General features: G+C 43.7%; 1 protein-coding gene across 1 annotated transcript in view; it reads right to left on the reverse strand.

The window, feature by feature from the left end:
- Nucleotides 1-741: 741 nt before the first annotated feature.
- exoc6b (exocyst complex component 6B) overlaps nt 742-19,156 on the reverse strand; it is a 134,445-nt gene continuing 116,030 nt past the window's right edge. The window contains exons 21-22 of the mRNA XM_034676475.1: nt 5,438-5,550; nt 742-4,570 (exon numbers count right to left, since the gene is read on the reverse strand). Of these exons, the coding sequence (XP_034532366.1) occupies nt 4,444-4,570; nt 5,438-5,550 (240 nt within the window). The 3' untranslated portion in view covers nt 742-4,443. The remainder of the gene's footprint in view (nt 4,571-5,437; nt 5,551-19,156) is intronic.

Consider the following 19,156-nt stretch of genomic DNA (forward strand, 5'->3'; position numbering starts at 1 on the left):
TCGACTCCCAGCCTCGACTCTTTGCTGCATGTCCTCCCCCTCTCTCCTGTCTCTCTTCAGCTGTCCTATCAAATTAAGACAAAAATGCCCCAAAAATGCAACTTAAAAAAAAACGCAGAAAAGCTGCAAACGCAGACATTTTAAGGGAAGTGCTCCAGGCCTGTAGGGGCGCTATCTGCTATTGTGCATTTGCATCCTAGGAGGTTCGTGCTCTCTCTTCCCTCAACACCCACAGGTTGCGTTTTCAGAACGGGACCGCCGGACAGCTGGAGTCATGTGACCGAGGTTTTCCTGCTGTAATCACTGAATCAAGGATTCTCCTCCTCCTCCTCTCCTCATCCATGTTGTCTTTCTGGTCCTCTGAAAACCTCTGACCTGTTGACTCCAGGCCTGGCTCCGCTCATCATGACTTTGGTTTGTTGTTGTAGTTAAGTGAAATACGATCTGGTGATAACACAGAGTGTTTTATTCTGAAAATTAACCGGATGTTTTCATTTTGTTTTGGTGAAACCTGACTTCCTGTCCCGCTCCATCTGCTCTGTTGAGATTGATGCGTCGTGCTCCGGCATCCGGCAAACATAGAAGTCTTGTGTATCTGATCTGGAGGACTCCGACCTGCCGGACTCCGACGGAGTGGATCCAGTGGAAGTTAACACATTGACTAGAATAGAATCAGATCCGGTGCAGTGACGGATTGGAGACTTGGTTCTACACAACTTCGAAATGACAGACCACACAACATGTTCTCAGCAGTTCTCTGTTTATTCCATGTTTGTCTGTTTGCATTTGTTGCAACTTTATTAGTATTTTAACTTTAGATTTATCCATTAGTGGTTTAATACAACAGCGTGAACAGTGCTTCTGTCTCAGTAAAGATCTCTGCTTACAAAATACAAAACATACCAGCGACGACATCTGCAGGGAGAGGACTCTGGACACTGACTCAGTAACACTTTGAACTCAGGGGGAAGAAATACAACGAGAGAGGCTCAACATGAATTATGATGACGTTCTAGGCTATACAAAAATGCAGAAATGACAAGCTATTACTTGGCCATAACCGGATATTGAAATATAGGAGTAAATTGATGAAAAAACCCTCTAAAAAAATGGACTTTAAATGTTTTGTTTTCACTCTAGAAGACTAAATTTAACATTAATGTTCAGTAAACAGTGTCCAGACTCCAAACTCAGCAGATTTGTCGCTTTATTGGCAGGAAAAAAACACATAATACAGCAAAGGCACATTCAATAACGACGGCCCCGGTTCCCTTACAAACACCTCTAAATAATACACAGCTAAGGAGGGATGGAAATATACCCACACACACACACACACACACACATACACATACACCAGCATAAACACACACACTTGATTTCACAGTGCTAACGTGCACACATGAACAGAATCTCAGAAATATATCGCTCAATAAATCAAACATGGCAACTGGACAGAAGAGGAAGGCTTGAATAACCTCCTCATGCACACACATTCACAAACACACACACTGTAGGTTTTTAATCCCTTTGTAAAGCGCCATGGATAACACACACACACACACACACATGCGCACACACACACACACACAAAATGCTGCAGTTTCCATTGTTATTGCACCCAAGTTCAAGAAGAAGCAGGAAAACAAAGAGACCCATGTTAGTCAAAAAGAATCTAGTGTAAGTGTAATTAATTACGTGCTGTGCTTTAACTAAACTAACACACACACACACACACACACACACACACACACACAGCTGGTACTTTAAGGAAGACGTAAAAGTGTGTGTGCTTTCATTAGTACGACAATTTCAATACAAACAAAGTTCCTCTGCAGACAACCGAGCAAATAACACTTCTCGGTTGCCAGATCGGGGGCGCTAACCCCCCCTTTAAGACCCAGTTATTTAAGCATGAAGAGTAGAAAACGCTCAGGCAACGTCATCCCTCCGTTCTGTAATGATTTAATGGAAAAGGAGGATTGGGTTGCCATGTTTGGACAACATCCCCCTTTTTAAAAAAAGGTCCAACACGGTGTATGTAAGAGGGTGGGGTTAAGTTGCAGAGTTAAATAGCGAGGCCCATTCAAGTGTTAACAGGTTGTTTATTAAGAGGGCAAAGGGTTGCCATGTTGGATGAGTATCCCCCTTTATCAGACAACAAGTTATAATGTAGTCAAATTTTCTAACCATACCTGATCCTGATTTCAGTGCTTTGCAAGCTGAAGTTTCCAAACACTACGGCCCTGTGTGATGTACATTCAATACGCTCTGTTATTGTGCAGCAGTGAGGAGGGGAGTATGGAAGACACTGAAGAGGACAGGAACAAAAATATAGTGTTCCAAAAAAAAAGGGACGATGCTTCTCAATCAGAAAAAAACTCCTGTCACATCTGAGCATGTTGAAGCTCCGCCCCCTTAGTTTCTCTTGACATGTAGCACAAGTTTGGCAATTAAGCAACATGGCGGTGAGCATAAGGGCAAAATACACAAAAATTGGCAATAAAAATAAATGATTATAAGTTGGTAATGAATATAAAGTTGCAAGGGTTGAACAAAAAAGTCGCAGTTTACAAGAATAAAGTAGGAAATTTACGAGATTTACTTAAGTTTTATTTTATAGAAATTAAGTCGTAAGTTTCTGATAACAAAGTCATAAAATTAGGAGAACAAATTTGTATATTTGTGGGATTTAATTCAGAATTTTAAGTAATAAGGTTATAAATTTACGTGAATAAAATCTGATTTTTATGAGACTTTATTCTAGTAAATTTATGAGATTTTACTAGAAAAGAAAATTTAGATTTATGGAAATTAAGTCAAAAAAATCTGTGAATAAAGACTTAAATTTACTAGAATACATTGTAATTTTAAAAGTGTAAATAATTTGATGGTTTAATTCTTCAAAAAAATAAATTGTTGTTAAGGTAAGAGTAATACTACCGGGATAAAGTATTTTATTTTGAAGGGGAAGATCTCAAGTTTTATTTCATAGAAATTAAGTTGTAAATTTCTGATAATAAAGTCATAAAGTTAAGAGAATAAATTTGCATATTTGTGGGATTTAATTCGTTATTTTAAGTAATAAAATCTTGTAAATTTACGTGAACAAAATCAGATTTTTACGAGATTTTATTCTAGTATAATTACGAGATTTTACTGGAAAACAAAATTTTTGATTTATGAAAACTAAGTAAAAAAAAAAATTCTATGAATAAAGTCTTAAATTTAGTGGAATATATTGTAATTTTAAAAGTGTAAATAATTTGATGGTTTAATTCTTCTAAAAAAATAAATTGTTGTTAAGGTAAGAGTAATACTACCAGGATAAAGTATTTTATTTTGAAGGGGAAGATCTGAAGTTTTATTTTATAGAAATTAAGTCATAAAATTAAGAGAATAAATTTGTACATTTGTGGGATTTAATTAGCAATTTTAAGTTATAAAGTCACAAATTTACGTGAATAAAATCAGATTTTTATGAGATTTTATTCATGTAAATTTACGAGATTTTACTAGAAAAGAAAAATTTAGATTTATGAAAATTAAGTCAAAAAATTCTGTAAATAAAGTCTTAAATTTACTAGAATACATTGTCATTTTAAAAGTGTAAATAATTTGATGTTTTAATTCTTCAAAACAGAAAAATCGTTGTAAAGGTAAGAGTAATACTGCCGCGATAAAGTCTTTTATTTTGAAGGGGAAGATCTGAAGTCTTATTTTATAGAAATTAAGTCTTAAATATCTGATAATAAAGTCATTAAATTAAGAGAATAAATTCGTACATTTGTGGGATTTAATACAGAATTTTAAGTAATAAAGTCACAAATTTACAAGAATAAAATCAAAATTCTATGAGATTTTATTCTAGTAAATATACGAGATTTTACTAGAAAAGAAAATTTTAGATTTATGAAAATTAAGTCACAAAATTCTCTGAATAAAGTCTGAGATTTAGTAGAATACATTGTAATTGTAAAGTGTAAATTATTTTATGTTTTAATTCTTCAAAAAAAATGGTTGTTGTAAAGGTAAGAGTAATAATACCAGGAAGAAGTCTTTTATTTTGAAGGGGAAGATCTGAAGAGCAGTCCGTGCCAAAATTAGGAACGTATTGCATCTTGAACAAACGTTTCAGAGCAGTAACGCAGACAAGATCCAAACGGGGACATCTTCTGTGTATCACCAAGGTGAGGCCTGATATCTAATAGTGTAGTCGTCAAAACATGTGAAGGAGTTCGAGCAGTTATTTGGGAAAAGCAGCGTAAATTAACTAACTGTGGTTATTCAGGGAGTAAGAGATGACCTACAGGTGCTGGATGTGGTTCGGGGAAGACCAGTGGAGTTAAGGTGCATAGATCAAGCAAAGGTTGTGAGGTTAAAGAGATAAGTGAAGTACGTTGTGCATCAGACTGGTTGGAGGAAGGAGGAAGGAGGCTCGCTCTAGCTGTGGTGCTGTGCGATGAGGTTGCGTAGCTGCTTGATGATGGTGTCGATGAGTTTCTGTCGGTCTCGGTCCGTCTTCCTGAACTGGGCGAACATGTTGTTCTTCCTGCTCGTCTCCTTCATCCTGGACGTGAGGAAGAAGAAGAAGGGATGGAGTCAGAGTTTGTGAAGTCAACAGATCTGCACTGCAAAGTTCATCCAATGCATTCAGGAAAACACACACAAGTGCACAACAATCTGAGCATGCTCAGTCCGCACACACACACGTACCGCCGCTACAGTCACCTGCCAAAGAAGAAAAAGATAGCTTCGGCTCATGAGTTTGGTGTGTGTGTGTGTGTGTGTGTGTGTGTGTGTGTTTTCTGTCACATGAGACGGTGTGTGTTTGGTTGCAGAACAGTGGACAGTTATGGACCTCCAGGAAAGTTCAGGGGGACCAACAGACCAAACAAGCCCCAGCAGGGTGCTTCCTCCTGGGCTTAGAGGGACCACCAGGCCTGGGCCCTCTGGAGGTCTGGAGACAAAATGCTGATCCGGATTAAGGAAGGTGAACCGGATTGTACGGGACAATGGGTGCAATCAAACGACTTCTATGTCCACTCTGTGTGCGGTGTTTTAAGCCTGTAGTTAGTGGTACACATGCTAACGTCACTCCACACAACACAATGACGATACTCACGGCTTAAATAACCTGCCAACACATGACAGAGAGGACGCACGGGAGACAGACGGGAGCAGGTGAGGTGGAGGTAAAGATAAATGGAGTTGCCAAAAGTTATTTGGAGCTTCTTTAAAACAGATAAAAGCAGGAAAACTGAAACTGAAATCAGAAAATGCTCAACATCTTCCAGAAAATGTCGGTCAAGACGCCAACGAACCGATTCCTGACAACTTTGATGATTAAAAGAAAGACATGATGAATCCAAAAGCAAAGGAAGAGAGAAACAGGATGATAAACTGAAGTAATGTTGAGGAATAAAGAGCTGCTCACTTCTCCAGCAGGGCCAGTGCAGTGTGGGGGTTCACTCGCAGGTACTTGCAGGTGGGTTTGCCGTAGTCAGCCAGGTAGGTCGACCAATCCCACTGTGTGAACAGGTCCAGTAACTAGATGAGGAAAGACAGAGAGGAAGACTTATCAACTCAGGGTACATAGGCTAGATTAAAACACGGTTGATCCAGATTTGGGGTCTGGACAGCTGAAGACAGACGGGATATGTGGGGAGTAGAGAGAGGGGGAAGACAGAGAGCAAAGGGTTGAAGCCAAGAGTGGAAGTGTGGACTGTGAACATGGGGTGAGCAATTGAACTGACACTGGGATCCCCTCTGTCTGCCTGTCTCTTCCTTTAACTCTTCCTGTCCCATTAAAGTTACTAACCATAGACCTTTCTGGAGTCCCTGAGCTCCCTTGTCTCGTAGGTTCCTCTTGACTCCAGCTGCTACAACTACTACTATCCGTCTCACCACCATCATCTCTCTCTCTCTTCATCTCCCTCTATCCCTCTCTCCAACACGGTCTCAGCAGATGTGTGTCTAACATGAGTCTGGTCCTGCTGGAGGTTTCTGCCTGTTAAAGGAAGTTTGTCCTTGCCACTGTAACTTGCTAAATGCTGCAAAGTGCTCTGCTCATGGTGGATTAAGATAAGATCAGACTGAGTCCTGTCTGGAAGATGGGACTGGATCTGATCCTGTCTTGATGTTGGGTCTTTGTTGATAGTGATAATGAAACCTTTTGAAGAACCAGACCCTGGAGTTTAATGACCTTATCCTCGATTGGTAGAATGTTTATCGAAGCTTAAAAAGACGACACCTCTTGATTTGAACTCCTAAATATGAATCATATTTGTCCGCCTATCCTCTGCAAACCTTGTTGCCATCGTTGCTCCATCCCCTCCTTTCCGTCATGCATGACATCATTCACTAAATCCACTTTTTCCAAGACCCTGTGGCAGGAACCCAGAGCCGTCCACCCTCATCCACCTTCACTGGCTCCCAATCCAGATTCACATTGAACACCATATCCTCCTCACCTCCGTATTTCTACATGGTTTTGCCCCCCAGTGCTTGCAAGACCCCCTCCATCCCTACACCCTGGAAGCTCCGGCCCTCAGGCACGTGTCAGCTCTCCCTCCCCCCAAACCAACAACTCTCAGGAATTCTCTTCCTGCAGCTTATTATTGTTATAATGTTTGAAATTAAAGGGACAGCCCCCCAAATATCTGCAAAACTGGATCTGCACGCCCCTAGAATTACTGGAAATTTGGCCCCAGCATCGTACAGTCCTAGATTTCTCTTACGAAGGCTGTCTCAGAGATAAAATGACTCAAACTCTCACAGCCTGAGCTCTGCAGAGGAATTCCAAAGAGCTCTGAGACAGCTTTTTGTGGAAACTTGCAACGAAATCCGGATGTTTTTGTTAAAGTGACCATAAAACTTTACAGATGACTGCCCGACTGATCTTCAAAAAAATCTGCTGGATTGCTCAACTTCTGGGATTCTTTCAAGTGGACGAATTCAAGTAAACAAACACGAAACATGCGGCGACGGAGAGGAACAGTAGGGTGCAGGGATCAAGGAAGGAAGGAGGAGACGAGGGGACGGAGGTTTGAAGGAGAAGGGGGCCGAGGTCTTCCTTTAAATGACCCACATTTTAAAGTGTTGCATAACCTGCTGAACTCTACCCAACACACACTCACACTCCTGCACACACACACACACACACACACACACACACACACACACACACACACACGGGCCCAGGCAGGCAGACCTGTAAGCCAGCAGACCTACACACACACACACACACGCCGTCTCTCTATCTCCGTCTGTAACACACACACATATATGAGCAGGGAGCCCCAGTGAACTCTGGGTAACACCAAACACACACAGATCCAGAGAGAGAAACCATATGTGAGCGAGGGATGAGAGAAGAGGAGGAGAGGGAGGGAGGGGGGCGGAGAGCAAAACCACATGTGGGGGAGAAAATGAGAGAGTAAAGATGGAAGGAGACACAGATGGAGAGAGGACGGAGGGAAAGAGAGAGAGAGAGAGAGAGAGAGAGAGAGAGAGAGAGAGAGGAGGGAGGGGTAAGGGAAGGGCAGATGAGGATGGAAAGATAAGAGAGGTAAGGGGAAAGGATGGACGAGTGTTTGGAGACGTTGGTGACACACTTTAAGAGTTAAGGGATGAAGGTCTGTTGGGACTCAGGACTTCTTCATCTCTCTGTTTTTGAAGAATCGTAGCCTCGAGTCATGTCCGTCCTGGATCGCGCAAACGCTCCACGGACGGCATGACGCTGACATTTTTGTGCTTCAGACTTCCAGACTTCTGGAACCTTCAGGCCTTTTGGTTCTCCAACAGAAAACAGACTGAGACCAAGGTCGACGAATCAGGACGCAGGATTCTGTGAATGTTTCTGACTCCTGAAGAATCTGAAGAAAGACTTTCACGTCCCGAACGTTTGATTTACAGTTCAAGGTGTTGCACCTTCTGTGACACTAATAACGACTGCTTGATAACTCTAAAAGTAGTATGGGAGGTAGAGCCTTCAGTTATCAGGCCCCTCTCCTTTAGAATCATCTACCAGTCAGGGTCCGGGAGGCAGACACCCTCTCTACTTTTAAGAGTAGGCTTCAAACTTTCCTTTTTGATAAAGCTTATAGTTAGAGCTGGATCAGGCTTGGACCAGGTCTTAGTTATGCTGCTATAGGCTTAGACTGACACACTAGGATCCTGTCTTTCCCTCTCTCTCCTCTCTCTGCCTGTCTCTTACTTTAACTCTTCCTGTCCCATTAAAGTTACTAACCATAGACCTTTCTGGAGTCCCTGAGCTCCCTTGTCTCGTAGGTTCCTCTGGATCTCTGCTGTAGATTCCTTTTTTGGGGTCTGTTATTCTTTCTTTCTTTCTTTCTTTCTTTCTTTACTTCTATCTCTTCTTCCTTTTTTTTCCTTGTTACTTTCTTGCTTTTATTCCTTTCTTCTTTCTCCTTTCTCTCTTTTATTCATTTTTCTTTTCATTGCTTTCTGCTATCGTTCTTTCTTTCCTTTCATTCTTTCTTTCTTTCTTTTATTCCTTTTTCCTTTCATTCTGTCCTTCTTTCATTCTCTCTTTTATTCCTTTCTTCCTTCTTTCTTTCTTTCTTACTTTCTTTCTCTCTTTGTTCTTTCCATGTTCCTTCATCCTTTGTCTCCTTTTCTTATCCCCTCCTTTCCTTCTATCCTTTCCTTCACCATTTATTCTCCTTTTTTTCTTTCTTCTGGTCTCCCTCTCTTTTCTCTTGTCTTAGACCTTTCTGGAGTCCCTGAGCTCCCTTGTCTCGTAGGTTCCTCTGGATCTCTGCTGTTGTGGACGTGCCAGACTCTAGCTGCTACAAGTACTACTATCCTTCTCCCCACTATCATCTCTCTCTCTCTCTCTCTCTTCACCTCCCTCTATCCCTCTCTCCATCACGGTCTCAGCAGATGTGTGTCTAACATGAGTCTGGTCCTGCTGGAGGTTTCTGCCTGTTAAAGGAAGTTTGTCCTTGCCACTGTAACTTGCTAAATGCTGCAAAGTGCTCTGCTCATGGTGGATTAAGATGAGGTCAGACTGAGTCCTGTCTGTAAGATGGGACTGGATCTGATCCAGTCTTGATGTTGGGTCTTTGTTAATAATAGAACATAGAGTACAGTCTAGACCTGCTCTGTTTGGAGAGAGTCTGTCGGCTATTTGTTAATATTTACATCAGGCGTGGACTTAAAGTGAAGAATTAAACACTCTGCATGAAAGCGTCCGCAGGGTGAAGAGGTCACGGCTCTTACCCGACTTCACCTCATCAGAGCGGCTCGTGAAAACAGGAAGTGTCCTGAATATTTTCATGGTTCTGTTGAGTTATTAAAACTTCCTCTCAGTCTGGCTTCGGAGGCCGACTAAAAGACGAACGGCTGATTTGGACTTCCTGATCTTTTCCTCCCTCCCTCCTTCTTCCCACACTTCCCTTCCTCCCTCTGCTCCTTTCACTTCTGTATTCACCTCTTCCTCTCTCTCTCTCTCTCCCTCCTTTGTCCCCGAGTTCACCCTCGCACGGCCGAAGTTTGACCTGCTAATCTTCCCAAATAAACAAGTGCGCACACACACACACACACACACACACACACACACACACAAGTGCACACACACAAACACCGGCTGCATGAAAACAGGCAGCATGTGCACATAAACAGGTACAAATAAAGACAGTTACACAAAGTTTAAATATCATCCGGCTGTGAGGTTACATGAACAAATCTGTGTGTGTGTGTGTGTGTGAGGCCACGTCAGATAAAGTCAGATACAGTAGCAGCACAGTAGCTCTGAGAATCTGTGCACGCACGCACGCTCGCACGCACGCTCGCACGCACGCACGCACGCACGCACGCACGCACGCACGCACGCACGCACGCACGCACGCACGCACGCACGCACGCACGCACGCACGCACGCACGCACCAAGACTTCCATGTTATCTGCAGATCGTTGTCTCTAGAAACACGGGACTGTCTCTCTCTCTCTCCGTCTGTTATCGTTCATCTCTCTGAAAACAGACAAGAAGAAAAACAAGTGGAAAAAAAGAAGGAGAGAGGAGACAAGGGATTGAAAGAGAGGGGGATGAGAGGAAAAAGGGACAAGAAAAGAAAAAGGAAGAAACAGGAAAAGTCATAGTTTGGGACTGATGGGAGCTAAGGATGTGAAGGAGTGAGGGTAGAGGAGAGAGGAAGTAAGGAAAGGAGATGAGTAAAAGAGGAGCACGTGGGAAAGAAAGAGAATGGAAGGAGAGAGGGGATGAAGACTGATAAAGGTGGAGTGAGGAGGAAACTAAAAAGAGGGGAGGTGGAAAGTTAAGGATGACAATAATGGAAGATGAAGAAGAAGTGAGAGGGCATAGAAGAGGAAAGAACGGAGGATAAGAAGGTGAGGGAGAAAACAAGAAGAAGACAAAGAAGAGGTAGAAACGAGGAGAATAGGGAGGAGAATGGAAGGAGAGGAAGAAGAAGAAGAAGAAGAAGAAGAAGAAGAAGAAGAAGAAGAAGAAGAAAGGCACAAATGACAAGGAAAAGGGTAAAGGAGGAAATAAGGAAAGAATCGAAGGAGGTGAAAAGGGGGAAAAGAGGAGGAGTAAAAATGAAGGAGAGAACAAAGAGGAGAAAATAAGAAAAGAAAACAAGTGAGAAGGGGGAAGAAAGATAGGATGGAGAGATGATGGAGAGAGGCAGATTCAAAGACGAAGGAAGAAAGGAGACATGATGAGGAGAGGAAACAAGAAGGGAGGAGAGAAAGAAAAGAAAGCTGGACAGTAAAAGAGAAGAAAGAGGGAAGATGAAAAAGATGACAAGGAGTAAAGAGGAAGAAGTGGAGAAATGTAAAGAAAGGTGGAGCGAGGAGGAGGTAAAAAAAAGAGGGGAGGTGGAAAGTTAAGGATGACAACAACTGAAGATGAAGAAGAGGAGTGAGAGAGCATAGAAGAGGAAAGAAAAGAGGATAAGAAGATGAAGGAGAAACAAGAGGAAGAAGAAGAAGTGGTAAAAACGAGGAGAATGGAAGGAGAGAGGAGAGGAAGAGGAAGAAGAAAGGCACAAAGATGGTGATGAAAAAGGGAAACCAAACTGAGTAAAGGAGAGGAGGCAAGAGGAGGATGCAAACAACAAGGAAAAGGGTGAAGGGCAAAGGAAGCGAAAGAGGGAAAAAGGGAACAAGAAGAGGAGGTGTTAAAATGAAGGAGAGAATAAAGAGGAAAAGAGAGGAGTGATAAAATAGTGAAAATAGTGGATGTGGAGAAGAAAAGAAAAATGGTGGAGAGAGGAAAAGATGAAGGAAGAAAGGAGACGAGATGAGGAGAGGACACGAAAAGCTGGAGAGTAAAAGAGAAGAGAGAGGGATGATGAAAAAGATGGCAAGGAGTAAAGAAGAAGAAGTGGATAAAAGGTAAGGAAAAAGGAAAGGAGGGATGTAAGGAGAGACAGAAAGAGAGAAAGAAAGGTAGAAGCAGATGAGGATGAAAAGAAGAACGAGGAAGGAGAGAAGGGACAAGAGAAGGAGAGAAAAGAGGAGACAAGGACAGAGGAGAAGGGCTCAGGGAGTTTTGGGTGAACTTGAGGTCAGTAGGTAAGTTTGGAAAGAGGGAGGGAGGGATGGAGGAGGGGAGGAGGGGTGAGGGAGGGCAAAAGCAGTAGGAGAAGTGAAACGAGAAGAGGGGGAGGAGGAGGAGGAGGAAAGGAGGAGGGACAGATAAGACTGATGAAAATGGAAAAGAAGAAGAAGAAGAGGAGAGTGTGGCTCTTCCAAAAAACGAGCCACACACGAGCCAGCAGGTCCTTCTGGCACACACACACACACACACACACACACACACACACACACACACACACACACACACACACACACACACACACACACACACACACACACACGACCCCCGATTCACCCTAAACACACACACAGGGAGAAAACGGCAGGTCTCTCTCTTCACCTCTCGCTGAACTTCTCCCTCCGTCTCGCTCCCCCTCTCTCACCTCGCCATGACCTCCCCCGCGCTATCGCTCCTGTCTCCTCACACAAACACATACACACACACACACACTTACACACACACACACACTTACACACACTGATTATTGCTTCCTCTTATTCTTCGGCGGGGGACGAGCAGAAAAACAAAGTGACGTGTTCTCTTCACTTCTCTTGTTTGTTTTCTCTCATTTCTCCTCCGCTAATGGGCTCCACTCTCTCTCTCTCTCTCTCCATTATTTGTTCTTCCACTTTCTTCCACCTCCCTGTACTCTCTCTCTCTCTCTCCTGAACATCCATCCCTCCTTTCTCCACTTGCCTCCATTCTTTATTCCTGTTGCACTCCCCTAACTTCCCCCTCCTTGTCATCCCTCTTTCTTCCTTCTTGCAGCTTCCTTCACCTCCTTCCACTTCTCTTCTCCTCATCTGCCTCCTTCTATTCCTCCTTGTTTGTTCTCTTCTTTTCACTTCTTCTTCTCATTTCATCCTCCATCCTCTTCACTCTTTCCCTTCTTCTCTCCCTTTATTAAACTCATCTATTCCTTCCCCTCTTCTTGTCTTCATCCCTTTTTTCTTCCTGCTATCCTTCCTCCACACTTGTTCACTTCAATCATTCCTTCATGTAATCCCTCCTTTCCTAACTCCTATATTTCTCCATCATTATCTCCTCTTCGCCTTCTTTCTCTTCTTCCAATCTTATCTCTCTTCTATATCTCCCTTTTCCTCCACGTTCTCCCACCTCCCTGTTCTCTCTCTCTCCTCTCTCCCAAACATCCATCCCTCCTTCCTCCATCTTTTACATGTCAAACTTACTCCTCCTCTCCTTCCATGTCATCCCTCTCTCTAACTTCTTGCATCTTCCTCCGCCTCCTTCTCTTCATCCTTGTTTGTTCTCTTCTTCTTACTTCTTCTTCTCCTTTCATCATCCATCCTTTTTCACCCTCTTTCCCTTCTTCTCTCCCTTTATTGAACTCCTCTATTCCTTCCCCTCCATCCCCCTTTTCTACCTGCAATCCTTCCTCCACACTTGCTCACTTCCTTCCTTCCTTCCTGTAATCCTTCTTTCCTTTCTCCTATATTTCTCCATCTTTATCTCTTCTTCACCCTCTTTCTCTTCTTCCATTCTTCTCATCTCTCTTCTATCCCTCCTTTTATCCTCTCCATCTTTCCACCTCTTCTTACCTTCCCTCCTCCAACTTTCTCTCCTCCTTCCTCCTTCCCCTCTCGTCACCCTTCATTTCATATCTCCTCTCCCCCTCTTATTTCTTTCTCTCTTTTCTCCCCCCTTTCCCCTCTTCTCTCCACGTCTCTCTCTCACTCCTCTGAACATCCATCCCTCCTTTTCCCACTTTCCTCCCTTGTTTCTTCCTCCATCTATTTCCAGTCAACCTCACTCCTTCTCTTCCCCTCCTCTCCTTTCTTCCTATGTTGCACTTCTCTAACTTCTCCTTCTATTCCTTCCTGTGTCATCCTCCACCTCCCTCCAGTTCTCTCCTCATCCTCCGTGTTTGTTCTCTTCTTCCTAACTTATCTCCTTCATTCTTCAACATCCACTCCTTTCGTCCTCCATCCTTCAACCCTCTTTCCTTCCATCCCCATCTCCGATTCCTTTCCCTCTCTTCCCCTCTTCGTCCCCTTCTTTTCCTTGCATCCTTCCTCCCCTCTTGTTCACTTCACTCCGTCCTTGCCTTACTGTGACATTTTCTCCTCTCTTCCTCCATCATTTATTCACCTTCTTTCTCTTCTTTCATTTTCCTTTATCCCTATTTTTTTCCTCTCCATCCTTCCCTCCAACTTTCTCTCTCTCCCGTCCTCCCTCGTCACCCTTCATCACCTTCATTTTATGTCTCCTCTCTTATTTATTTATCTCCCTTCTCCCCCTCCTCTCTCCTCATCCTCTCAACGTCACTCCCATTTTTATCCCTCCTTCTTTCCCCATCGACCTGGACTCCTCTTCCCATGATCTTCACTTCTTCCGCCTCAAATCTCCATATTTCTAATACCTCCTCTTCCTCTTCCTATCCCAGTCATCTTAAGTCCTAACTGTGCATCCACACCTCCTCCTCCTCCTCCTCCTCCTCCTCTTCCTCCCCTCTCCTCCTCCCCCTCGGTGTTTAGCAGACTTGTTAATGGTTATTCCGGCTGCAGGCAGGATTTATTTGTTTGGGACCGTCGGGGAATCGCCGTGTTCCCGTTACTAATGGCCAAACGTCAGGGTCACCCAGAATTCATCATGTTTACACTTTCACTCTCACACACACACACACACACACATACAAACACACACACTCACAGGGGGTTGCGATTATGTAATGTTGCAGCAATGACGGAGAGAAACCCTCTGGACTGAAATTAATTCATCCCGAAAGCAGAAGAATTAACATCGTTCAGGAGTCTCAAACTTCTGGGAGGTTTGATTTTGAAACTCCTCTTCCTCCTCCAGGCCATCATCATCATCATCATCATCATCTCGCCCTCTCACAGCTCTCTCTATCTCTGACAGGCGAGAGGTCAAAGGTCACTAAAAGCAGAGAAAGTGGGTTTGACTTTTATCGGGAACAGCAGCCGTGTCGGCACCTGTCTATCTCTGCAGTCTGCTCTTTCCAAAGTCCACCTCCGTCCGTCCATCAATCATCCGTCCATTCATCTAATGCACTCTGCAGGAATCGCTCCTTAGTCTGGCTCCACTGCTCATGTGGACCAGCTCAGGTCCAGATAAAAAAAATGCTGCAACCAAGCTGCAACCTCTGGTTTTAAAATATGAAGCCCATGCAGAAGTGCTAAAAACTGCAGTTCATCGAGCGTCCACTAGAGGGTGGCTGCAGGAAACCACATACACACCCATTCAAAGAGACGATCTTTACAGCAGATTTAAACCCACTTTATGGAGGTGAGATTTTTTATAACTTGCTATTGTAGAGGATATTAGGAGTTTTGCCCAAATAAGGGCATAACTGACTTGATTGACAGGCGGGAACACTGTAGCTGTTGGCGAGGAGGCTAAAGGCCCGCCTCTTTACCTCACACTAGCTTGGACGAAGTTAGGTTGAGTTCAGCATTTCCAATATGGCACCCGCTGATGATTGGCTTCAAAACAGGGCTTCAGGAACAGATGGGTGACGTCACTGATACTACGTCCATCTATTATACAGTCTGTGGTTTCAACTTAGCTCCAAAGTCCACCCCAAAGCCTTTGAAAGTAACCCTCATAGACACAGCTAGGGATGTACATTTTAAGTATTTTCTGTGATCGATTTTTGGAAATGTTAACGATCAATTATCGATTAATTGATTTAAAAAAAACATTATTATTCTTACGTCAAAAACAATGCCAAATACGTTGTTTTCCCCCTAAATTGTATTTTCTACAGCAACAAAATGCATCTAACTGACGGGATTGAATACGGGTAACATGTGTGACACGAAGAATATCAACGATCAGGCTCATTAAAATATTCCCCGCGGACATAATCTTATAAAGTGAAGGCTCATAATACTAACAGAAAAGTACTTCAGACTCACAGTGTCCAGTTTTCTGTCTACTCGTTCTTATTGAGATAAATAAACATGTGTATTCGGTCAGGTGTCAGCCGGAAGCGCAACCGGGTCATAATCAGTCCAGCTGCAGAAAAGCTCAGACGGATGTGATGTTGCTGCTCTGTAAACGTAGCGTACCTGAATTTCCCACCTGTCTGTTGCCTTCGTATCCAAAGGTTAAAATGTCCTGTTTAAAGCTGTCAACCTTCGTGTCCGTGTTGTTGTTGGCAGCAGTTTTGTATTGATCCTCTTTTAAAAAGCGCACGTGGAGACCTGACGCGCAGCCGCAGCCGCCAGCTGAGCGTCTCCGCTGTGCGCAACACCTTCAACAGCTGATTCACATCCAAACATGCTTTAAACTTAAAACACCTCCCTGATAGTTGAGTGTAATATGAGACCACATGATGTTTGTTCCACGTGACGGAGAATTGATAACAAAAATGTGTGTTTCGAGTAATTTCTTAACAATCAAATAATCGATAATCGATTAATTGTGGTCATCCCTAGACACAACATTTAAGAAGTCTGAAAACCTAAGAAAAATGTGCCTCCTTTGACTCCTGTAGGGCCCAATGATTTCAACGTTCACTGAATCGTGGAATTGCCCCCCCTCAATATGGCGTAAATTGACATAATGTGACTGAAATGCTGTCACCATGAGGAGAAGGAACGTTTGTCTGGGGAAATGTTTCTGGGAACCGCTCATTTGTGGCAGCAACCATGCATCTCTTTCTCACAAACACTCACCCGCCCCCTCAAGAAATAAACAACATGTCGAAGCGGCCGCCAGAAACACCGGCTAAGTCTGCAAAAAAACAAACTACGAGACTCATCTCTTTCCCCAAAATACAGAGCTGAACAGTCCCCAAAGGACTTCTATGAGTCAGGTGACAGGCTTTTTTAAACATTCTGACAACATACTGTTGACTGGAAATGTAAAAATATGTATGATGACCACGTGTCGTCCAAAAGCCATGAGAAAAACAGAGAGAAACACTGTGCTGCTAATGCTAGCCAGGCCAACCTGCACTTACTTTTTGCATTTCATTAACGGACATTTTATTCACTTAAGGGTAAAAAACTGAATTTGGGGAGAAAAAAAAAACGGATTTCATAGGGCCCTACTCCTGGTCATCTTCAGCCATCTCTCCCATCACTAAACATCCCTCTCCAATCCGAGTTCAAAGGTCACCGCCTGCACGTAGCGACCACTCTGACACCTGACAGTCAAGCTGCTTCCCTGCCGTCTGTCTGGACTGTGTTTAATGTCAGAGAGAGACAACAAAAGGAAATGAGGAAGGAGCTTCTTGACACCTGTCCACTCCCAGCGGACATCTCTGCCCTCCGAACACGCCAAGAATTCACTAAAAGCAAGGGAAGTGGTTTTCACCTTTTAGCCTCCCCTCCGTCCCTCCGCCCTGACGTTATCTATGTCTGAGTTTCTCTTTGTCCACAACTAAGTCCAGTGTTTCCCAGATTTCAGGGTTGATAGGAGAGTTTTTGGGGTTGACCAATATTTGATTTCAGGGCTGATATTGATACTATTCCGTTCGTGAAACCAGGAACTGATATGATACGTCAAATTGCAGTTTTCTCATACTTCTTCTCTCTTTCTCTACATTTTGAGTGCAATGGCTTGAAAATGTAGACGATTTCAGAGGCAGGAAGCGCAGCATGTGTGACATTTTCCCTGATTAAAACTGGACTTGTGATTGGTACGATTATGTCGACTCACGGCACAAGCAGTGGCTGACATTTTCTCCCAAATCACCTCGATCTCACGTGAGAAAACCCAGTGAAACTAAAGTCCTGATGTGACTGACAACCAGCAGGAAAAAAAAGGACTCTACACTTAACCCTAAAGTCAGCTCTTAACCTCTGAAAGCCAGGGGTCAAAGGTCAGATACAGAGGTTATCGGGCAGTGCTGTCAAGCTACTGTTGGACCCAATATCTGCGAGGGAGTCCACCCACTTTCACTCCAATGGAAACTTCTTCACACACTCTTTGTTCAGTTCCTTCTCTTTCTTCTCACATTTGTTTTGCTGTAAAGAAAAGTAGGACCACCTCTCATACTCTGGGTAAATTTGTACCCTGCAGCTTGGACAGTATCGCTCCATCTAGAACACTGACCGAGATGGAATATGCTCGGATGTTATCGCTTTTCAACAGGGATCTAATTTTTCTTTCTTAGTGGAGGGCCAAAAATTAAATTAAAACCAAAAGCTTGCATCTTTTGTACATGCGCCTGCAGCCCCGTCCCTGCGACCACAGCGCCCCGCTGCCAGCAACCACAATACAGCACAACCTCCACTGTGATACTCCTTCAATGTACAGACTGTGCTTTATTATTAATGCACTGTGGGTTTGCCGCTCGTCATGTGTGGGGTAATAAAACACAGCAGAGAAAGAGATAAGATCGTGGTGCTTTATCTCTCCCTGTAGGGGAGTTAGTCTTTGTTTTGTTCCCCCTACATGGGGAGGTTAGAGGTTAGCTGCAGAACGGCAGCACGGGAGTCTGCTTAAACACACTTCAGATGGAGATCTCCAACGGATCTGAGCTTCAGACTTTGATCAAAACTCTTAAAACCTTCACCAACAAAGCTTGGCCGTGTGAGAAATACTAGAAAAAGGCTACACTTTTAAACAATCACCTCTAATACTCAAGGTTTCAGGTCATGCTGACCTTGGTTAAGTGGAGGCAAAGCTCCCAACCATGCAGGAACACTTCATCCCAAACAAAAACTTTGGTCCTGAGCTTCAACTAGTGATCACAAGAAAGAGATCCGCTTTTGTGAACAGCTTAAATGCACTCTTGGAATAAGGTGAGAGGCTTGGTAATCCAGGACGGGAGCTCAGAGCAGAGTGGAGCCTACTGACATCGGACATCCACCACATCCGTGTCCGGTCTGTCTCCGATCCTACCAACCGGTTGTGTTTCCAGGACCTCCAGACAGCTGGAGTCATGTGACCAAGGTTTTCCCCTCGGTAATCACTGAATCAAGGATCCTCCTCCTCCTCTCCTCATCTATGTTGTCTTTCTGGTCCTCTGAAAACCTCTGACCTGTTGACCTCTGACAAGTCCTCATCGCAGCGGTCGCAAGTTCGACTCCCAGCCTCGACTCTCTGCTGCATGTCTTCCCCCTCTCTCCTGTCTCTCTTCAGCTGTCCTATCAAATTAAGGCAAAAATGCCCCAAAAATACAACTTAAAAATGTGTCTGGTTCTGCCTGAGGTTTCTGCCTGTTAAAAGGAAGTTTTTCCTCGCCGCTGTAACTAGCTAAATACTGCGATGTGTAATGCTCATGGTGGATTAAGGTGGGGTCAGACTGAGTCTTACCCTGTCTTGACGTTGGGTCTCTGTTCATAATTTGACATAGAGTGGTCTAGACCTCCTGTGTTTGTAAAAGCATCTTGAGATAACGTTTGTTGTGATTCGGCGCTATACAAATAAAGATTGATTGAAAAAAACCCACAGAAAAACAGAAAAGCTGCAAATGCAGACATTTTAAGGGAAGTGCTCCAGGCCTGTAGGGGCGCTATCTACTTTTGTGCATTTTCATCCTAGGACGTCCGTGCTCTCTTCCTTCAACACCCACAGGTTGCGTTTTCAGAACGGGACCACTGAACAGCTGGAGTCATGTGACCGAGGTT

This window comes from Notolabrus celidotus, chromosome 23, assembly GCF_009762535.1.
Source record: "Notolabrus celidotus isolate fNotCel1 chromosome 23, fNotCel1.pri, whole genome shotgun sequence".
Lineage (NCBI taxonomy): Eukaryota > Metazoa > Chordata > Actinopteri > Labriformes > Labridae > Notolabrus > Notolabrus celidotus.